Genomic DNA, 19,971 nt, shown 5'->3' with positions numbered 1-19,971 from the left:
GCCTATTCAAGATAAATTCAGAGTACTTGAAGTGGAGTTCATAACATTTTTTCTAAAATTTTGAACTTCGATTAAAAAAGAAAAAAGAAAAAGAAAGAATAATAATAATAACAATACTAATTTAAATGAGATTATATATACATATATTATATTTAATATTTTTTCATCACCAAAAATATATATATTTGACAATTTCTTAAAAATAGACATAAATGTAAGCATGGGAAATTTCCAGAGAGTTTCAACTTACAAAATGCAAAATGCCAGGCAAAATTTATAGGCATCAACTTCTATTAGCAGGGCCTCTTCGAGCTCAGGATCCTTTGGTTGAGGGGGGTGATGAAAATTGATGATGCAGATTTTAATGTTGAAAAATGCTAAACTGGTCTTGGGATGGTTGTTGTTGCTGAAAGCAATTGTTGCCTTACTAGCAGTAATAGCCAAACCTGTTTCTTTCGTTTCCTCCTCAAGATTGAAGGCGATGCCTTGGAGATTTATCATTCATCTACTGGGAAACAAAAGGCTTCCATTGATACAAAAGTTGCCATTCAAGATTGCAACTGAATGGCTTCATCCATCACTGCTTGTGTTTTTACTCGTGTTTCTCGGAATTGGTAATGGAGCAGCCCACAATGCAGGGCACTATGCTCTCTTACAGTGGAAGATGAGGCTGCCTGGGATAACCATTTTCCTCTCTGGTGCTTTCCTTTGTTCTTTCTCTGGCAAAAAAATATATTAAAATCAGTGACATCATAGATATTTCAAGGCAAATTTTATAGTCAGTTTCCTATATACGATCAAAAGTAGTGTTGAAGAGTACATGAGTTTCAGGCTTGAAACAAATTTCTCTGCATCTGTCCCAGAAACCAAGGGAAGAAACTGACAGTTAATCAACTGCAACTCATAGCTCACCTCAGATGTTTACATAACTTGAGCAAATTAGGAAAGCTCCCAATCTTCATCAATTCCTTTCTTCAAACAGTAGAAAATGCCTGCTAGATATTATTTGCACAGCAAAAAAATTTAGGAAAAAAAATATTAGAATAGTTCAACAAAATAAAGCTCTTCTTTTGGCCAACAGTAATGAAGTTCACAGCCAACATAAATTTAAATGTGTTTAAGAACTACGTAAACAGTACGCAAAAATAAATAAACAAAATATCAGATAACCAGCAGTTAAACACGTGTAAGGATTTACAAGTTAAAAAATTTGCTAGAATTGGCAGTGTTACCAGAATAGCCATCAAAAAACAAAGAAAATAGAAAAGCAGCCAAGAGTTTACAGTGCAAACACAGTAGCCTACTAAAGGCAACACACAAATAGTGGTGATGTTCTTGTACTCCAGTCCATATGGACAAAAGAGACACAAAAGAGGGAAAAAATACATGCTGATGCAGGTTTTAATGTTGAAAAATGCTCAACTGGTCTTGGATGGTTGTTGCTGAGAGCAATTGTGCCTTGTTAGCAGTAATAACCAAACCTGTTTCTTTCGTTTCCTCCTCAAGATTGAAGGCAAATGACTTGGAGATTTACCATTCATCTACTGGGAAGCAAAAGGCTTCCACTGATGCAGAAGTTGCCATTCAAGATTGCCACTGAATGGCTTCATCCTTCATTACTTGTGTTTTTACTCGAGTTTCTTAGAATTGGTAATGGAGCAGCCCACAATGTAGGGCACTATGCTCTCTGACAGTAGAAGATGAGGCTGCCTGGGATAACCATTTTCCTCTCTTGTGCTTTCCTTTGTTCTTTCTCTGGTGAAAAAATAAATTAAAATCAATGACATCTTAGATATTTGAGTTAGGAATGAGTATATTCAAGAATGGGTAGGAATAGTACCGATAGAAGATAAGCTGAAAGAGAATAGATTGAGATGGTTTGGTCATATACAACAGAGATCAACAGAGACAATAGTAAAGAGATGCGATACAATGACGGTAGATGATAGTGTTAGGACAAGTGGTAGACCTAAATTGACGTAAACTAGTGTAGTAAATAGAGATATGAATCTCTTTAATTTGACTAACGAAATAGCTATGGATAGAATAGAATCGAGTGGAGAAGAAAGATTCATGCAGCCGACCCCATTTGATGGGACTTATGGTTTGGTTTGTTTTGGTTTAGCGACATCATAGATATTTCAAGGCAAATTTTATAGTCAATGGTAAAACTTAATAACCTTAAGGTTATGGGTTCAAGTCACGAGGCAACCATTTTATGCATTATCCCAAAAGTTACGTGTATACCCAATCTTTTCCCTCCGAAACACGCATTAAACTGTACTAATTGGGTGGTGGTGGTGTTTTTTTTTTTGTTTTTCTTTATTTTTTTATTTTTTACTATATACAGTCAAAAGGAGCCTTGAAGAATACATGAGTTTCAGGCTTGAAACGAATTTCTCTTCATCTGTCCTAGAAACCAAGGGAAGAAACTGTTGAATGTATAGATGAGAAGAAGAAGAAGAATAAGAAGAAGAATTAGAACGAGAGAAAGCTGCTGTATAATATTGATTCAAAAAGCATAGGGTTTCCCCCTTACACATAACTACTTATACTAATAAGAATAATACATAAAGACCAAACTACCCCTAACACTTAACACTCCCCCTCAAGTTGGTGCAAAGATGTTTCTCATGCCCAACTTGCAACAAATAGGGTGAAAGACTTTACTACTAAGATCCTTAGTAAAAACATCCGCCAATTGATCTTCAGACTTAACAAAAGGCATACATATCACACTCTTATTCAATTTCTCCTTAATGAAATGTCTGTCAATCTCAATATGCTTAGTCCGGCCATGTTGAATAGGATTGTGTGCAATACTAATAGCAGCCTTGTTGTCGCAATACAAAGTCATGGGACCACTCCAATCAAGCCCTATATCACTCAACAAAGATTGAAGCCAAATTAGTTTATATGTTCCATGTGCCATAGCCCTGTATTCAGCTTCAGCACTAGATCTAAAAACGACTGCTTGTTTCTTACTACGCCATGTGACTAAATTTTTCCCTACAAAAGCACAATAACCGGAGGTAAGAGCGTCGGTCATCTATAGAGCCTGGCCAATCTGCATCTGTGAACGCTTCCAACCGCAAGTGACCATGATTAGAGAACAAAATTCCTTTTCCAGGGACAGATTTAAGGTACCTCAAAATGCGATAGATTGCATCCAAATGAGTTGCACGAGGATCATGCGTAACTTGACTCACTATCCCAACTGCATAGGCAATATTTGGACGAGTATGAGAGAGATATATCAGTCTTCCCACAAGTCTTTGGTACCTTTCTTTCTCCACAGGCTCACCAATTCCACTACAAAGATGATGATTAGTCTCAATTGGTGAATCAGCTGGTCTACAGCCCAACATGCCCGTTTCCTCAAGAAGATCTAGAATGTACTTCCTTTGAGAAATAAGGATGCCTTTATCAGACCGAGCAACTTCAATCCCAAGAAAGTATCGCAATGGACCAAGTTCTTTTATCTCAAACTCCTTGGCTAACTGCATCTTGAGATGGGCCACCTCCTCCTCATCATTACCTGTCACAAGTATGTCATCCACATATACAATAAACACTGTTACCTTATGTACATTGCGTTTGACAAACAAGGTGTGATCCGCATTGCTTTGCTGATACCCAAATCCCAGCATTGCCTTGAGGAATCTACCAAACCAGGCTCTAGGAGATTGTTTCAAACCGTACAAAGCCTTCTTTAATCTACAAACCTTTCCAATTGTAGACTGAGATGAGAATCCTGGAGGTACATCCATATATACCTCCTCCTCCAAATCCCCATGAAGAAAAGCATTCTTCACATCTAGTTGCTGTAGAGGCCATCCCAAATTAGCCACACATGACAGAATAGCCCGAATGGAATTCATCTTTGCTACCGGGGCAAAAGTTTCTTGATAATCTATTCCATATGTTTGGGTAAATCCCTTGGCCACTAGTCTTGCTTTGTACCGTTCAATCGTCCCATCTGCATTGTGCTTAATGGTGAACACCCACTTACATCCGACTGGTTTTTTCCCATTTGGAAGAGACATCAACTACCATGTGTTATTTTTACTCAAAGCTTGCATCTCTTCTACCATAGCTACCTTTGACTTAGGATCATTGATGATTTTTTTCCAACCCTGCGGAATACACACAGAAGAAAGGAACGAAACAAAAGCACGATACGGAGAAGACAACGAATCATATGACACGAATTTAGAAATAGGGTGTTGAGTACAAGCTCTAACCCCCTTTCTGAGAGCAATAGGAAGACTCAAATCATCCGTAACAGGACCATCAACAACGGGTGAAGAAATGAGATGAGGATCATTACCTAAAGAGTTAGTGGACACTGGGTGTAGAACTGGCATAGGAGATGATGATTGACTTGGTGGCACAAGAGAAGCCGGCTCTTTCTGACCCCGTGAATAAGTCTTAAGATCAGCTCTGTCCAAACGACCACCGATATCCGACTCCTCATTAACATAACTTTTAGGCTCCCCCTCACCACAAATAACAGCCCACTGAGTAGGAAGGAAAAAAGACAACTCATGCTGATATGATGTCGTCTCATCCGCAATCTCATCGATACCACCCTCCCCCTAAGGAAATGGCAAAGGACCAGAAAAAAATGACTCAGATTCACGGAAGGTGACATCCATACTAACATACAGCTTATGAGAATGAGGGTCATAGCATTTGTAGCCTTTCTGAGTAGCAGAATAATCAAGAAAGACACACCGGACAGCCTTAGGATCAAGCTTCCCACGAGTACGAGGGTGAAGATGAACAAACAGACACAACCAAAAACCCGAGGCGGAAGGGAAGAAGTGGGATAAGTCACAAGAAGAAGCTCAAGAGGAATTTGGAAGTGAAGGACACTAGAGGGCATACGGTTAATAAGGTAAGCCGCGGTAAGAACCGCATCCCCCCAAAAGGACTTAGGAACGTTCATAGTAAACAAGAGAGAGCGAGCAACCTCAGGGAGATGGCCATTCTTACGTTCAGCAACTCCATTCTGTTCAGGAGTGCCAACACAACTAGTCTGATAAAGAATGCCATGCTCGTCGAGGTATGCCCGAAAAGCGCCATCAACATACTCAGTCCCATTATCACTCCTAAGAATTTTGATAGTAGCATTGAAGAGATTGAATACCATTTTATGAAAACTTTTGAAGCATAAGAAAACCTCATTTTTTGTACGAAGTAAATAAAGCCAAGTTACACAGGAATAACAATCAATAAATGTGACAAACCAACGATAACCAGTGGTAGAAACAACTGGGGAAGGACCCCACACATCGGTATGAATAAGCATAAAAAAAAATTACTTCTTTTATTAATTGAAGGATAACAAGTACGTTTATGCTTAGTAAGCTCACAAGCATCACAAACAAAGTTATTCCTAGGACAATTACGAACTAATAAAGGAAAAAATTTCTCTAAAATGCTAAATGAAGGATGCCCCAAACGGCGATGCCACTGATGAAGGAGACGAAGGGAGGAGCCAGAAGCGCATTGAAGCGCCTGAGAGGACAAAGGTGAAGCAGAAATGACATCCAGAAAGTACAGACCACTTTGTGCTCTACCACTGCCAATAATTTTCCCCATAGCTAGTTCCTGAAAAACACAATGAGTCGGAAAAAAGGTTACAGAGCAATTGAGAGTAGTAGTAAGGCTACTAACAGAAAGTAAGTTAGTTGAAAAATTAGGAACATGAAGAATAGATGAAAGCGAAAGTAAAGAGGTGCAATGAACAAAACCCTGGCCGAAGATAGAAGATAAAGTGCCATCAGCCACTTTAACCTTATCTCACCCAGAACTAGGTGAATAAGAATGGAAAAAACTAGAAGTACCGGTCATGTGATCGGTAGCTCCGGAATCAATGATCCAAGGAGACGACGAAGAGGCACTGAGTGCACTAGCAGAAATACCTGTGTTAGCAAAGTTGGAAGAGGCAGAAGAGGAAGAAGCTAAGGCAGATGAAGAATCAAGTCGAGCCATCAAACGTCTGAGACTGTGAAGCTCATCCGGGGAAATATGAGAACCAGCATCATTAGAGGCACTAGCAGTAGTCTCAGAAACATGTGCTTGAGGACGAACACCACCACCATGACCACGGCCTCGAGTAGGGCGGCCATGCAACTTCCAACAGTGTTCTTTATCATGTCTATCTTTCCCACAATACTCACACTTTAACCGGTCCCGATCAACCAATGGACCCTTACCACCACCTGGAAGCGGAAAAGGCGGAGTATCACGTGACTTAGGGCCAACAACCATCGCTGACCGATCCGGAACAGGAGCCTGCACCATAGCACTACGACGACTCTCCTCCTGCTGAACCAGGGCGTAAGCCTCACGCAATGTAGGAAACAGAGAGCGACCCAACACCTGAACCCGTATCGGATCATACTCCAAATTCAGACCAGCAAGAAAGTCATACACCCGCTCCTTCTCCACAACCTGCTGAAACATAATGGCATCTTTGGAGCAAACTGGCTGGAAACTCTGGTAAAAATCTAGCTCTTGCCACAAACCACTCAACTCAGCATAGTAGACTGTCAGAGAGCGATCCTTCTGATCCAAACCCCTAATCTTCTTACACAATTCATAGGCCTGTGCATCATTCCCTTGTTGAGAATACATCTGAGAGGCAGCTATCCAGATCTTGTGAGCAGTATCCATCAAGAGAAAAATCCGACTAATGGTAGGCTCCATAGAATTGATGAGCCAGGTCGTATGTAATAACCCACATTCATGTCTTAGTCATGTTCATGTGCATTTGCATGATTTCGTCTTGTTAAACTTGCATTTGTAGACTGACTTGTTTTGCCTAGGTAAAAGTCCCTATCTTGTTTTGTGCTTATGTGATTTGCCTAAGTGTTGTATCCATGCTTTGTTCCTTCCTTGCTGTCTCAAGCCGAGGTCATGCCAAGCCTAAGTCATGTTAAGCCGAGGTCATGCCAAGCCGAGGTCATGTTAAGCCGAGGTCGTGTTAAGCCTAGGTTATGCCAAGCCTAAGTCATCTCAAGCCTAGGTCACACCTTTGAATCTCTTACACCTAGGACCATCTTGGAACCACTTTTGTTGACCTCCACCTTCACCCTGGCATATTGGCCGAGATGTGTATCATCTAGGCCGAGATGTTATCATCTAGGCGTCCTAGATCTTTGATCCTTGCACCTAGTGATCTTGTTCCGGGACTGGTATAACCTAAACCGAGGTGTGACACATCTAGGCCGAGGTGTGGCACAGCTAGGTCAAGTGTTATCCTTCCTAGCCGAGATCATTGGGACCTTACTTGCCGAAGCCTATGTCCTAATCCGAGATCATTACATGCCGGTGTGCCCATGTCACCTTGCTTCTTGTACACCCTTTGTCATGCTCTTGTCTTGTCATTCAGTCACCTTTTTGAGGAAACCCAATCCGGTAGTGCCACGTGTCCCAGCAGAGGGTTAAGTCAGCCGGCAGCAGAGAAAACATATCATTTGTCATAATCTTTGCCTTTGAAGAGAGCGAAGCTCTTGGAAAGAGGAAGAAGCTCTTAGAGGGAGAGAGTTAGAGTCCAAGCTTGATCTTCACATCTTGAACCGTTAGATCCGTGTTTTGAGGTTAGATTCTTGATCTACTCTTGTTATTCTTTATGTTAATCCGATCACATTGCATGATCTAGCATGATTCATGAGACATGCATTGATTTAAATCTTGTTTTAGAAAGAGAAAATGGTGTTCTTGTGTTCTTGAAAGAAAACCATGTTTTGATCCGAAAGTTTGTATCAAGATCCATGTTTTTGTATTTGTGTTTGTTTTCATAAGATCTTCAAGTATGGGTACCCAGGTCCATGTTTTCAAACTCATCTCATGAAATCTCGTATTTTGAATAAAGAAGTTACGATTTTAACATTCATGTTCTTCATGTTCATGTCCTTCATGTTCATCAAGAGGGAAACCCAGATTTCCAGACCTCACTTCCCTAGGTGTGGTCACCGAGACCACTCTTGCCTAGATCTCACACCTAGGCCAAGCATCGTATCTCACCTTAGCCTACCTTGCATGATCACTTGCACCATTAGTCTATCTTGCATGCACACCTAGGCTAACCACTGCACACCTAGGCCGACCATGGTACACCCTTGCAGACACCTTGTAACACCTCGGCAGACAGCTGCACGCCGAAGCCTAGGTAACCACACCTCGGCCAAGAGATGTGGGACCTCAGCCAAGACCTCCTGAGTTCACCCCGCTAGGTCATTTTTGCCTAGATCATTTCTGTACATCCATTCTAAGACCTGGTTGGTACCCAGCATGTTTTCCCTAGATGAAAAACAGTAATTTAACTCCCAACATGTTTTACTTTGTCTTGACTTGGTTTTGGAAAGAAATGCCGGGATCATTTTCATTCATATAAAGCTTGTTTTAAGGATGCATTGCACAACCATCTTTGAGCATTCCTTCTTGTCTTCTTGAAGTGCATTCAGTAGACTTTATTATATATTTGTAGGTCTTGGATCTTTACCTTAATCCCTACACCCAAAGAGCTATGTGAGTGGTATTTTTAATAAAGCTATGTTATAAAGTTTTGATAAAGCTTTGCTTCGTTTTGGAAAAGTATTTGTTCAAGTATGAATGATTATTCCTAATTTTGTATCAAGTATTATCTTGTTTTGATGATATTCTTGGAAAGTCCTTTCACACTAGGGGACTATAAGCCCATGTAGCACCATGTTTGAGAGATCTCTGCCATCGACGGTCTTGTACGGATGGCCCCACCGACGGCCTTGTGCGGGTGGATTTGTCTAATCGATTCCGGGTAGATTATTCCCTTGTTTTGTCCGGAATGTCATCCCCCATGTATTATGTAGATGTTATTAAACATCCCAAGAAGATTTGAAAGATTTGATTGATGAACTCGATTCATCCCATGTTTTGTTACAAGCTATGATATGTATTGTTTTGATAAAGATTTCGGATATCATTCATTCAAACCTTTATTAATTATATCATTCACTGAGTATCCAAGCTCACCCTCCCCTTTATATATATGTAGGTGGCGAGCAAGAAGGCGGTGACGCCTAAGATGTTATGTGCAAAATGTTTTGATTCATGTTTTGTATTATCTTGAAAATTATGCTTCTTAGTTTGTAACTCATTTCTTTTGTATATGTCGGCTTGAGAAGCCTTTTGATCATGATGTAACATGTACTTTATTATATTTGTATCTAAGTTATAAACCATATTAAGATGTATGACATTTCATTTGATCTATGCACAGTTCTTATGGACTACTTAGATTTAAATTTGCTTCCGCATATGTAGGCCCCATATATTTATACTCTGATTGTGTGTGAATCTTTGTAAGTTAGTCTTTGGTAATCTCGGATTACTGGCCATCACGGCACCATTCTACTAGGGGCGGAATGGGGGTCGTGACAGATAGAATGCGGTCGTGACATCATATCTAAAGCTTTCTCTAAAATCCATTGAGCAGATAAAGCACTATCCTCAATAGGTGGCTGGTTACTACCAGTAATATAGCCAGTCAAACGCCGGGCGACAATGGCAAGACTACAGGAGCGGGACCAAATCAAGTAATTAAAACCATTAAGTTTGACCGGACTAATCTGAAGAGAAGGACTATCACCAAGAGTCAGACCATGACTCAGTCCACTCTCCTCCTTGCCCTTAGAGTCCTGACCCAAGTTGTCAGCCATGAGATGAGAAAAGAGGATGCAAAAAACACAAGCTGGATATCAAACAAGTCCAGAAATCACCCAACCAGCACACCAAAACACCTTCTAAGGCTAAAACAGTCCAAGAGAAGCCCAAAACAGAGCAACCAGATCAACTACAAGCCAGAAAACCGAAGCAGAGCATCTAAACAGCGATAAAAAACCAAGATAGGGCCAAAATACATCAAACCAGAAACAATAAACCCCTCTAGGGTTCCAGTCGACTCCTAAGGATAGGAGAATAAGGGACAGAACCAGAAAAAATAGGGTCAAACAGTGATTTTCGAAAAATCACCCAATTTTGACGAAAAATAAAAAAAAACTAGAAAACTCAATCAATAATGACCAAACAATCAAAATGACAATATAGGGTGATTACCCATTAATTTTCGAGCATACTGTATTTTTTTTTTTTTTTTGTTGCTATAACAGACGTACCAGGAACAGTATGAAGCCTAAGGAACAATCTTCAAGGAGGAAGATAGTGCTCTGATACCATATTGAATGTATAGATGAGAAGAAGAAGAAGAATAATAAGAAGAAGAAGAAATAGAACGAGAGAAAGCTGCTGTATAATATTGATTCAAAAAGCATAGGGTTTCCCCCTTACACATAACTACTTATACTAATAAGAATAATACATAAAGACCAAACTACCCCTAACACTTAACATCAATAGAGTTAATCAACTGCAACTCAAAGCTCACCTCAGATGTTTACATAACTGAAGCAAATTACAAAAGCTCCCAATCTTCATCAATTCCATTCACCAAACAGTAGGAAATGCCTGCTTTATATTATTTGCACAGCAAAAAAATATTAGAATGGTTCAACAAAATAAAGCTCTTCTTTCAACGGACAGTAATGAAGTTCACAACCAACATAAATTTAAATGTGTTTATAAGAACTACATATATAGTGGCCTCAAGTAAAACACATGTATGCAAAAATAAATAAATAAAAAATCAGATAACCAGCAGTTAAACACGTGTAAGGATTTACAAGTGAAAAAACTCGCTAGAATTGGCAGCGTTACCAGAGTAGCCATCAAAAAACAAAGAAAATAGAAAAACAACCAAGAGTTTACAGTGCAAACACAGTAGCCTACTGATGTTCTTGTACACCAGTCCATATGGACAAAAGAGATACAATAGAGGCAAAAAATACAAGCCAACAATTTACAAACCTAGTCCTTTTCAGAGAAGGCAACCAGCCACATCGAGCATCCACAGTACCATGACATCCACTCTCATTAACAGTAAGAACCATGCCCATGGTGACCATATTGCAAGGAATGGCCACGAGAATCTGGCTGAGGCTTAGCAACCTGCGCTTCACTAGATTAAGACAGCAACTGACTTTTGCCTAGTTGGGCACCATGATTCTCCTGAGGGCTTAGTCCCAAAGGGGAGGTCATAGATTCAACTCTCCCAAAGGAGAAGTTGAATTAAGGACGCAAGCACTTGGTGCTTTGCAAGGGTGGGAAGGCTAACTCCCATAAGTGCTAATCTAACAACTAACAATTGACTTTTGCCGATAAAAAAAAAAAAGATTAAGACCGCAGCAGAACAATTTTATACAAACATGCCCAAAAAAATAAATTAACCAATCCGAAATGCATTAAGCTCCTTCCAAGCAAATGATACATCAAAGGACATTTGTACACAGATCATAGGTCAAAGTTTCAATAATGGATAAATTTCCAGAATGTAAAATTCCAACTGCCGATGGTTTAGAGTCTTACCTGAATTTGAGATGGTATACTTCAGCAGATCTTACCCAAACAAGAGGTGCTGTTTTTAATACAGACACAATTTCTTTGCAAGGTTTTTGCCGCCTAGCAAGATATAGGATCCACCATTTATTCAGACATGGTCTTGCCATTCTCTTACACAAATTCAAGGCTTGCTTAAGTTACTTTATCTCGTCCTGATAAAAGCCAACTCATTCATGCTCTTAATCCCTCTTTCCTTCTCCAAGATACACACAATCTTCCAAACCACAAAACATCAATGTTCCATAACTGTACTAGTATGAGAATTCTAAATTTTTATGAAGTGTAAAACCTCAGAGTACTTATGTAACTATTAAATTCAAATTAAATTGTATCCTACAATCTGTTTTAACAGCAAAAGGCCCCATGCAATTTCTATAAAGCCAGTCTGAAACAAGGGATGTCATCTGATGACGAACTCAAAACCACTAGCAGCTCAACATGAAGAAACATGCTATCTTAAGAAGTGTAAACCAACCTCCTAGTTGACCTCAACAAGTTACTTGCTTGCCACGGATTTCAACATCTTATTATAAAAGAAAACTGTGCATACTTCTTAAACATCATGGGCAGCTCTGTATACATCAAGAAGATAAATACAGAGTGAGAAAAATGCAATGAAGTCTATTACAATGGACTGTAGCAAATTCTTAACAACTGCAGATAAATTAAGGTGATTTCACCAATATTCTTATTGCCAAAATGCAAACAAAATTTATATAAAAAACAAAAAAAATCTTAATCAACTCAAATGATAAACAAACAATGGTCCTGTTTGGTAGGGCTTATTTCCAACTACTTCAGCTTTTAGCTTAATTTAAGCTATTTTAATGTGTTTGGTTCAGCTTAATAATACAGCTTATAGCTTTTTGTAAGTCAAAAATCAACTTATTCTTTAAGTGGGGGAAGAGAAACTTAATTTAAAAGTAAAAAATCAGCTTATGTTCACAATTATAAGTTATAAGCTGTTAGGTTATAAATTATAATCACTTTCCCACAGCTCTACCAAACGGGGCTAATATGCACGTAGACACACGAACATAAGCAGACACCTAATTGCACAAACACATCAAACATGCACACATGTGTGTGCACATGCACACAGGCAGCAAGTGAGACGGGGAAAGAAATATCACCAGGGTGTGAGACCCTTCCAGGTAATTATCCTGAGCCAATTGGCAGCTTCCATCACAAACGGGCACTTATTTAGAGTGAGCTCAGTGGGCACATAGGGTAGCATATTGAGGCAGGATGGCATTTTATTTGCACCAACACAAAATGCTTATCTGGATGGGCAGATTAAAACCATGTCACAGGTGTTTCAAATGCACAAAGCGAAGACAACAAATCTCCAATCAGTTGATCGTCCAAAGGATTTATCCATCTCCCTACTTAAAAAATTTAACCTAAAATGATCTACCTTTCAACAGCTTTAGGGTTTACTCTGTGTGTTAGTACTAGTATGAATGACTTCTTTTTATGTGTCTCACAAAAGAAATGTGCCATCACCAATCAAGTAGACATAATAACTACCAATATACTTGTTCATCCAACAACGCATTTTCTTGCAACATTCATTCTGCTGTCCATTACCCCCATTTGTTAGTATGTTACATCATTTTTAGTCCTCTTTCAGTCAAGTATGCCATTGCCATTTTCAATTAAGGAGGTTCACCCTAATTTTGAAACCAGCATTCTTCACTTGAAAGGGCATTACCTCAATCATTTTGCTCCTGTTTACATCCTTCCTCCTGGCTCCTACCAGCATCACTCAACGTTGAATTGTTGGTGAACAAACCACGGCGTCCCATAAGAACTAGATCAAGAAGCTTCCTCCTTGCATTGTACACAGGGTTCAGCTCAATCAAGCACCCCCTCTCATAAGCTTCTCTTAAAAAGACAGTATGTCTCTTCCCCTTGGTTGACAAGTAAAACATCCCGGGGTGATCCAAGAACAAATCCCTTATGTTCAAATCAATCCCAAACCATCTCCTAAAATGGCTGATCTTCTCCACTTCCACCATCTTCTCCACCGTCAAACTCAAGAATTCATGAACAATCCCAACCGCTCGTTTCTCCAATCCCATTTTCCCACTCTTAGAATTCTTCTTCTCTCCCATCTCCTCATACGGCCCATCATATGGCAATCTCTGCCATTCCTTCACTTTAGCCCTAAAATTCTTACCCAACCTCATTCCCGGAGGATAACCGTGTTTAAAACTAAACCGAATTACAGTCCTATCAACACTACAGTCTTCTCTACAACACTCCATGACCCTCCAATTCTCCACTGCAGCAGAGAAATTACAACTAGGAATTGCACTAACGAGTTTCAATATATGAGTATTGGGTTCATACCCATCACAAAGCTCAAAAAGATTAGGGTTTTGGGATATTACCGAGTCCTCGAAATCGTCAGGAAGTCCCAACTCCCTCCAAACCTTGATAATCGCTCGGAGAGGCAGCGAATTGGAAACTGACATGGAGAGGATCCGAACCAATCGATCAACGGCGACCGGCAACGAAGCGTCGATGGCGGCAGCTTCCTGATTGGTAATTTCGACGGCGGCGGCGGTTAATCGGCAGTGAGGCTGGGACTTGGAGGAGTCGTAGAAGAGGTGGAAGATGTGGGGGTACTGGCGGAGGAAGGCGGCGGCGCCGCGGTTGAGGTGGAGCTTTTGGGAGAGGCGGTTGAGGAAGTCGACGGAGATTGATGGTGGGTTGTTGGAGGTGGGGTTTGCGAGGATGAGGTCTTGAATTGAGATGACTTTGAGGAGGTTCTTGTACTTGTCCATGAGTTTCTCGAATGTGGGGTCTCTGGATCTGGAGGCTACGTACTGGGATGAGGTAGTTTTGGATCGGACGGTGGTGGACATTGAAGGAAGGTTGGAGGTGGGTTTGAATTTGAATTTCTTGAAGATGTGGGTTGCCATTGATGCACACTGAGGTTTGAGCTCTGTGAATGGAAGAGACGAGCTTGTGCACACTGCTCACTGATGCACCAGTACATAACTAAGAAGGCGCTGTTTGGGAAGTGTTTTTGGCTCTTTTTTTTTTCTTTTTTTTTTTTCACTAAAAGATAAATTGGTTACAAAATTAAAAAAAAATCAATCCAAACAAAATATTATATCAAGTCTCATAATCATTTCATTTTTTATTTCACAAACATCACATTCAACTACAAAAAAATTCAACTATCTTTCCAAACACAAAATTTTTTTCTCCAATAATATCCTATAACTAAAAAAACCTACAAAAAAAACCCAATTCCCAAACACCCACAATAAATAAATTAAAAAATGTTGGAGAAATTAAAAAAATAAATAAATAAATAAATAATCCCAAGTTTGGCGTGTTTTTAAAATTAAACCTCATAGTATCAAATTTGATAAATTAAATCATGCAGTTTCTTTCGTGTTTCAATATAATATATCCGTTTGATTGAACTAATGAAATTCGGACAAAATTTTCAGATTTAAACCCACATGTTCAAACACTTGTATCTCCTTCGTCGTAACACCGTTTCGCCTCATTTTTTGCATCGTTGGATTAATCTCATTGCCTAGTTTTCATTCTATCCCTCATACGTCTTGTTCCACCTCTTTTTGTGTGCTGTTGGAATTCCGAAAGTTAGCTAAAAATAAAATTTTTCTCTCTTTAGGCAAAATTTTTAGATTTAAACACACATATTCAAACACTTGTATGTCATTCATCGTAACTCCATTTTGCCTCATTTTTATGTCGTTGGATTCACTTCATAGCCTAATTTTCTTTCCACCCCTGATATGCCTTGTTTCACCTCTTTTTGCATGTTATTGGAGCTCTGAAAGTTAGCCAACAATAATATATATATATATATATATATATTTTTCGTTTATTTTATATCACCATACTTCTTCCTTCCTCATTCCTTTCCACAATTATTCTTTCTTTTCCTCTTCCTTCATGGCCCTTCCCCCACTCTTATGTTTCTTTCCGTTCTTGTAAGTCATATACATTCATACTTGACAATACCGCCACTATCGGAGGTTCAGTGGTCACTACGAGCTTGGTGGAAGGGCCATGAAGGAAAAGAAAAAAAGAGAATAATTGTGGAAATAAAGTAGGATGGAAGAAGCATGGCGATAAAAAATAGAAGAGGAGAAAAAAATTATTTTTTACCAACTTTTGGAGCTTTGATGGCATACAAAAAGAGCTGGAATAAGGCGCATGAGGGGTGAAATGAAAATTAGGTCATGACATGAATCCAACAAAGCAAAACTGAGGCGAAACGGAGTTACAATGAGAGAGATACAAGTGCTTGAATATGTGAGTTTGAATATGAAAATTTTGCCCAAAAAATGAAAAATCTTATTTTTGGCCAACTTTCAAAGCTCCGACAATATGCAAAAGAGGTGGAACAAGGCTTATAAGGGGTGAAACAAAAATTAGGCCATGAGGTGAATCCAAAGACGCAAAAATGAGGTAAAACGGAGTTACGACGAAGGAAATACAAGTGCTTGAACATGTGTGTTTTAAATCTGAAAATTTTGCACAAAGAGAAAAAAATATTATTTTTTTCCAACTTTCGGAGTTCCAACGGCACACAAAAAGAGGTGGAACAAGGCGTATGAGGGATGAAATGAAAATTAGGCAATGAAGTGAATCAAACGACATAAAAATGAAGCGAAATAGAGTTATGGCGAGGAAGTTACAAGTGTTTGAACATGTGTGCTTGAATATGAGAATTTTTCCCAGATTCCATTAGTTCAATCAAATGTATATAGACAGAGGGTTCACATTGAAACACGGAAGAAACTGTAGAGTTTAATTTGTCAAAATTGAAACTATGGGGTTTAATTTGAAAAACACGCGAAACCCTAGGTTTTTTTTTTTTTTTGTAATTTCCCCAAAAATGTTTAAAACACCAAAAAAAAAGAAAAAAAAAAAAGGATTATTTTGGAAACTACTACTAATAAGTTGATATTTTTATTTAGAGTTATGCTATTAGTATCCTATGAATTATTTTGAACATTCCATTTCTTTGAACCTCCACTTATAAATTTTGGCACTCTCAAAATTTCTTTTCCCCCCTCCCAAATAATACCAAAATTATACTTGTGAAAACATTTCACCTATTGAATGCACACCCCCACACTCCAAAAAAATCCCTCTTCCAAAAAACTTAACAAAACCTATCAAGAAGAAGAAGAGCCAATGTGATTACTGTTTCTGTTGTCTCATCCACCATTGTCACAGTTGGTATGCTCTCTTTATATATATATACATAATTTCTTAGGTGTCGTTTGGTAATAGTTTGGCATGATTGAAAAAAGACAAAAAGACAAAAAGTCACTATCCTATTTAAGTCACATCATCTTATTTAAGTCGCATCACCTCTCTAACACATCACTTTAAACCCAACTTAAGCCCAACCCATATTTCATAAAAAATCAAAAAGTGCACTTATTTAGTCTTCCCAAACTAGGCCTTACATTTTCAGTTTTCTGTTTATATTTACAAAAATTCTAAAAATTCAAATAAAAACTTGTTTGGTAAAATTTTTGATTTATAAATCAGTGGTCTCAGTTTATAAATTTGGCTAAAAAATGAAAATACAAAAAATGTGTTTCCGTTTTGAGTTTTTTTTTTTTTTTACCACCCAACACTAGCCACCACCTGCCACCATTTTCCACCACCGTCTTCCACCACCACCCCCCGCCACCACTCACCTGCTACCACCACCCAACACCCGCCACCATTACCTACCAGCCACCACCTACCTGCCACACACTCGCCACCACCACCAACCTCTCGCCACCACCACCACCACCCACCCACCATCTGCCACTACCATCCACTGTCCGCCACCACCACCCGTCACCTACTTGCCACCACCACTCACCACCCACCTGCCACTACCAGCCACCCACCACCCGCCACCCACATGTCACCACCACCCACCACCCACCCACCACCACCACTACCGCCTACCTGCCACCACCCGCCACTACTACCACTCACTCGCTACCACCCACCACCTGTCACCGTCACCCACTCACCTACCACCCACCTGCCACTATCCACCACCAGCCGCCATCCTCCATCCACCTACCACTGCCACCCATCACCCGCTACCACCACCACCACCACCCACTCGCTACCACCTACCACCCGCCACCGTCACCCACCTACCCATCACCACCACCACCACCACCATCCGCCATCCGCCACCCACTTGCCACCACCACCACCACCCACTCACTACCACCAACCACCTGCCACCGTCACCCACCCGCCCACCACCACCCACCCGCCACCAGCTACCCACCAACCACCGTCACCACTTTCCCCCACCGTCTTCTGTCGCCACTTGCCACCACTTGCCATTTCTTACTATTTTTTATATTTTTTAATTTTTTTAAACATTTTGTCAATTACCAAATGCATTTGTAGTTTATGTTTTTTTAAAAATAAACAAAAAATAAACAAAAATCAGTTTATAAAATTTTTGTAAATATAAACTGAAAACGTAAACGTTACCAAACACACCCTTAGTTTTCTCGTAATAATTTATTTTCTTGCTGAAAAAAAATTATAATAATTGGTTTGGTTTGTTTTTTGGTAGATATTAAAAAATTGTGAATTCAGCAGAGGACTACGCAGCAATATTATCAAAGCTACACAATCAATGAATAACTTTTAAACCTGATAATGAATTTGGGCTACTTTCAATAATTTCTGCAAGTGTTAAAAATTTTGACCATTCAATGTGTTAAGAAATTTTCATGTTTGGACCTGCCTTCCCCAAACATTACTTATTTGTTTCGGAATGCCTTCCCGAACAAATAAGTAATGTTCAGGCCTGGATTCCTGAACGTAAAAAAATAAAAACTTTTGCAAGCGTTAACAATTTTGACCGTTCAATGTGTTAAGAAATTTTCATATTCGAACTTGCATTCCTAAGCATTACTTATTTGTTCAGGAATGCCTTCTTGAACAAATAAGTAATATTCAAACCTGTATTTCCGAACTTGAAAAAATGAAAATTTATGCAAGTGTTAACAATTTTGACCATACAATATGTTAAGAAATTTTTATGTTCAGACCTGCATTCCCGAATATTACTTATTTGTTCAAGAACGCCATCCCGAACAAATAAGTAATGTTCGAGCCTGTATTCCACCAAGGGATTGTCATTGTTACCGGCAGAATATTGTCATTGCCGAAGAAATGTAGGTAGTCAAATGGTTGCCACTGTTACCACCGAAATATTACCATCAAAGGGTTTTCAAAGTTTTGAAGGTGGATAAATTTTGAAAGTAGAATTTGGGAAAGATGAATTGGTGATAATGGAGGTGAGTGCTCTCATAAACCCTAATTCATGATGTAGTGGGTGTGTAAGTTTAATTATGAGATGGGGTGTCCCAAAATTAACGATGTCATTTTTAATAATTTTATTTAAGGTTATTATTGTGATAAAAAAAGTTAAAAATTGGGGGGTTCAAAATAATTTATGGAGTTCTAATAGGAGCACTCTTTATTTATTATGAAATGATATATAAAAAGTAAAAAATGATGTGATTTAAATAAATCAAAAAAATTAATAAGTTGGCTTATAAGTCACTCCCTAAAAAGGCCTAATAAATTAAAATTTCGAAAATTAAAATTTTTGGCGAATTACACTAACGATCCTTTTAGTTTGGGAATTATGTCACTTTAATCCCTGACTTTTCAATTGTGATAAATTTGACCCTAAATTTTGAATCTCATTCCAAATAAAAATAATTGAAGACACGATTGATTCATTTTAAGGGCAAAGTCATCAATTTAATAAAATATAAACTAATTTGACAAAAATAAATATTAAAAATATATTTTTTAATTTTTTAAAATTATTTCTATATTTGAAAGATAAAATTATATAAAAATAATAACTATATTTTTTTATCAAATTAATTTTTAGTATGTATTTGAATGATAATCATGTAATGGGTGATTATTTTTGTTGATATTTTTGGATGGTTTTAATGTAATGGATGGTTGTATTTGTTGTTAACAGATATTTTTTTTTTATGTTTATCTGTAATGAATGATTATTAAGTTTTTAATGTGTAATCAATATGTATAATATATGAAATATTTTTAGTTTTGAATTTTTTAATTTAATGGATTGGTTTAATAATGACATCAAAGTTGTCGCCATGTTTGATTTTTGAAAAAATTAAAACTAATTTAATGAAAATAAATATCAAAAAATATTATTTTAAAAATTATTTATACCCACTCAAAAAATAAAATTATATAAAAATAATGTGTTTTTAATTTTTTTCACCAATTTAATTTTAAATTTATTAGATTTTTTTTTTTAAAATAGATTCTAAAATCAAATCAAATAGAAATTTATAACCAAAAAAATTTCAACATTATTTATTATAAAAAGGTCATTACATTTCTAACAACATAAAAATTAACCAATACAAAATAAAT

General features: G+C 38.3%; 1 protein-coding gene across 32 annotated transcripts; it reads right to left on the bottom strand.

Annotated features, from left to right (window-relative positions):
• Positions 1-117: 117 nt before the first annotated feature.
• LOC114299723 (Ubiquitin carboxyl-terminal hydrolase family protein) lies at positions 118-14,526 on the bottom strand. 32 transcript variants are annotated; one of them, XR_014341642.1, is made up of 6 exons: positions 12,923-14,526; positions 12,639-12,788; positions 10,436-10,515; positions 1,424-1,755; positions 821-992; positions 118-719 (listed from the first exon to the last, which is right to left on the bottom strand). XR_014341642.1 is itself a non-coding variant. In XM_082890891.1 (2 exons), the coding sequence occupies exon 1, from the start codon at positions 14,433-14,435 to the stop codon at positions 13,221-13,223; it is 1,215 nt and encodes a 404-aa protein (XP_082747017.1). In that variant the 5' UTR covers positions 14,436-14,526; the 3' UTR covers positions 12,020-12,077; position 13,220. The 32 variants fall into 32 exon arrangements, 1 of the variants encoding a protein (XP_082747017.1); XR_014341640.1 differs by having other exon boundaries at positions 913-992; XR_014341643.1 differs by having other exon boundaries at positions 913-992; positions 13,220-14,526.
• Between the last annotated feature and the right edge of the window lie 5,445 nt (positions 14,527-19,971).

The sequence above is a fragment of the Camellia sinensis genome, chromosome 1, assembly GCF_055761805.1.
Source record: "Camellia sinensis isolate YWXY chromosome 1, ASM5576180v1, whole genome shotgun sequence".
Taxonomy (NCBI): Eukaryota; Viridiplantae; Streptophyta; class Magnoliopsida; order Ericales; family Theaceae; genus Camellia; species Camellia sinensis.
This window is presented reverse-complemented; position numbering and strand designations above follow the sequence as displayed.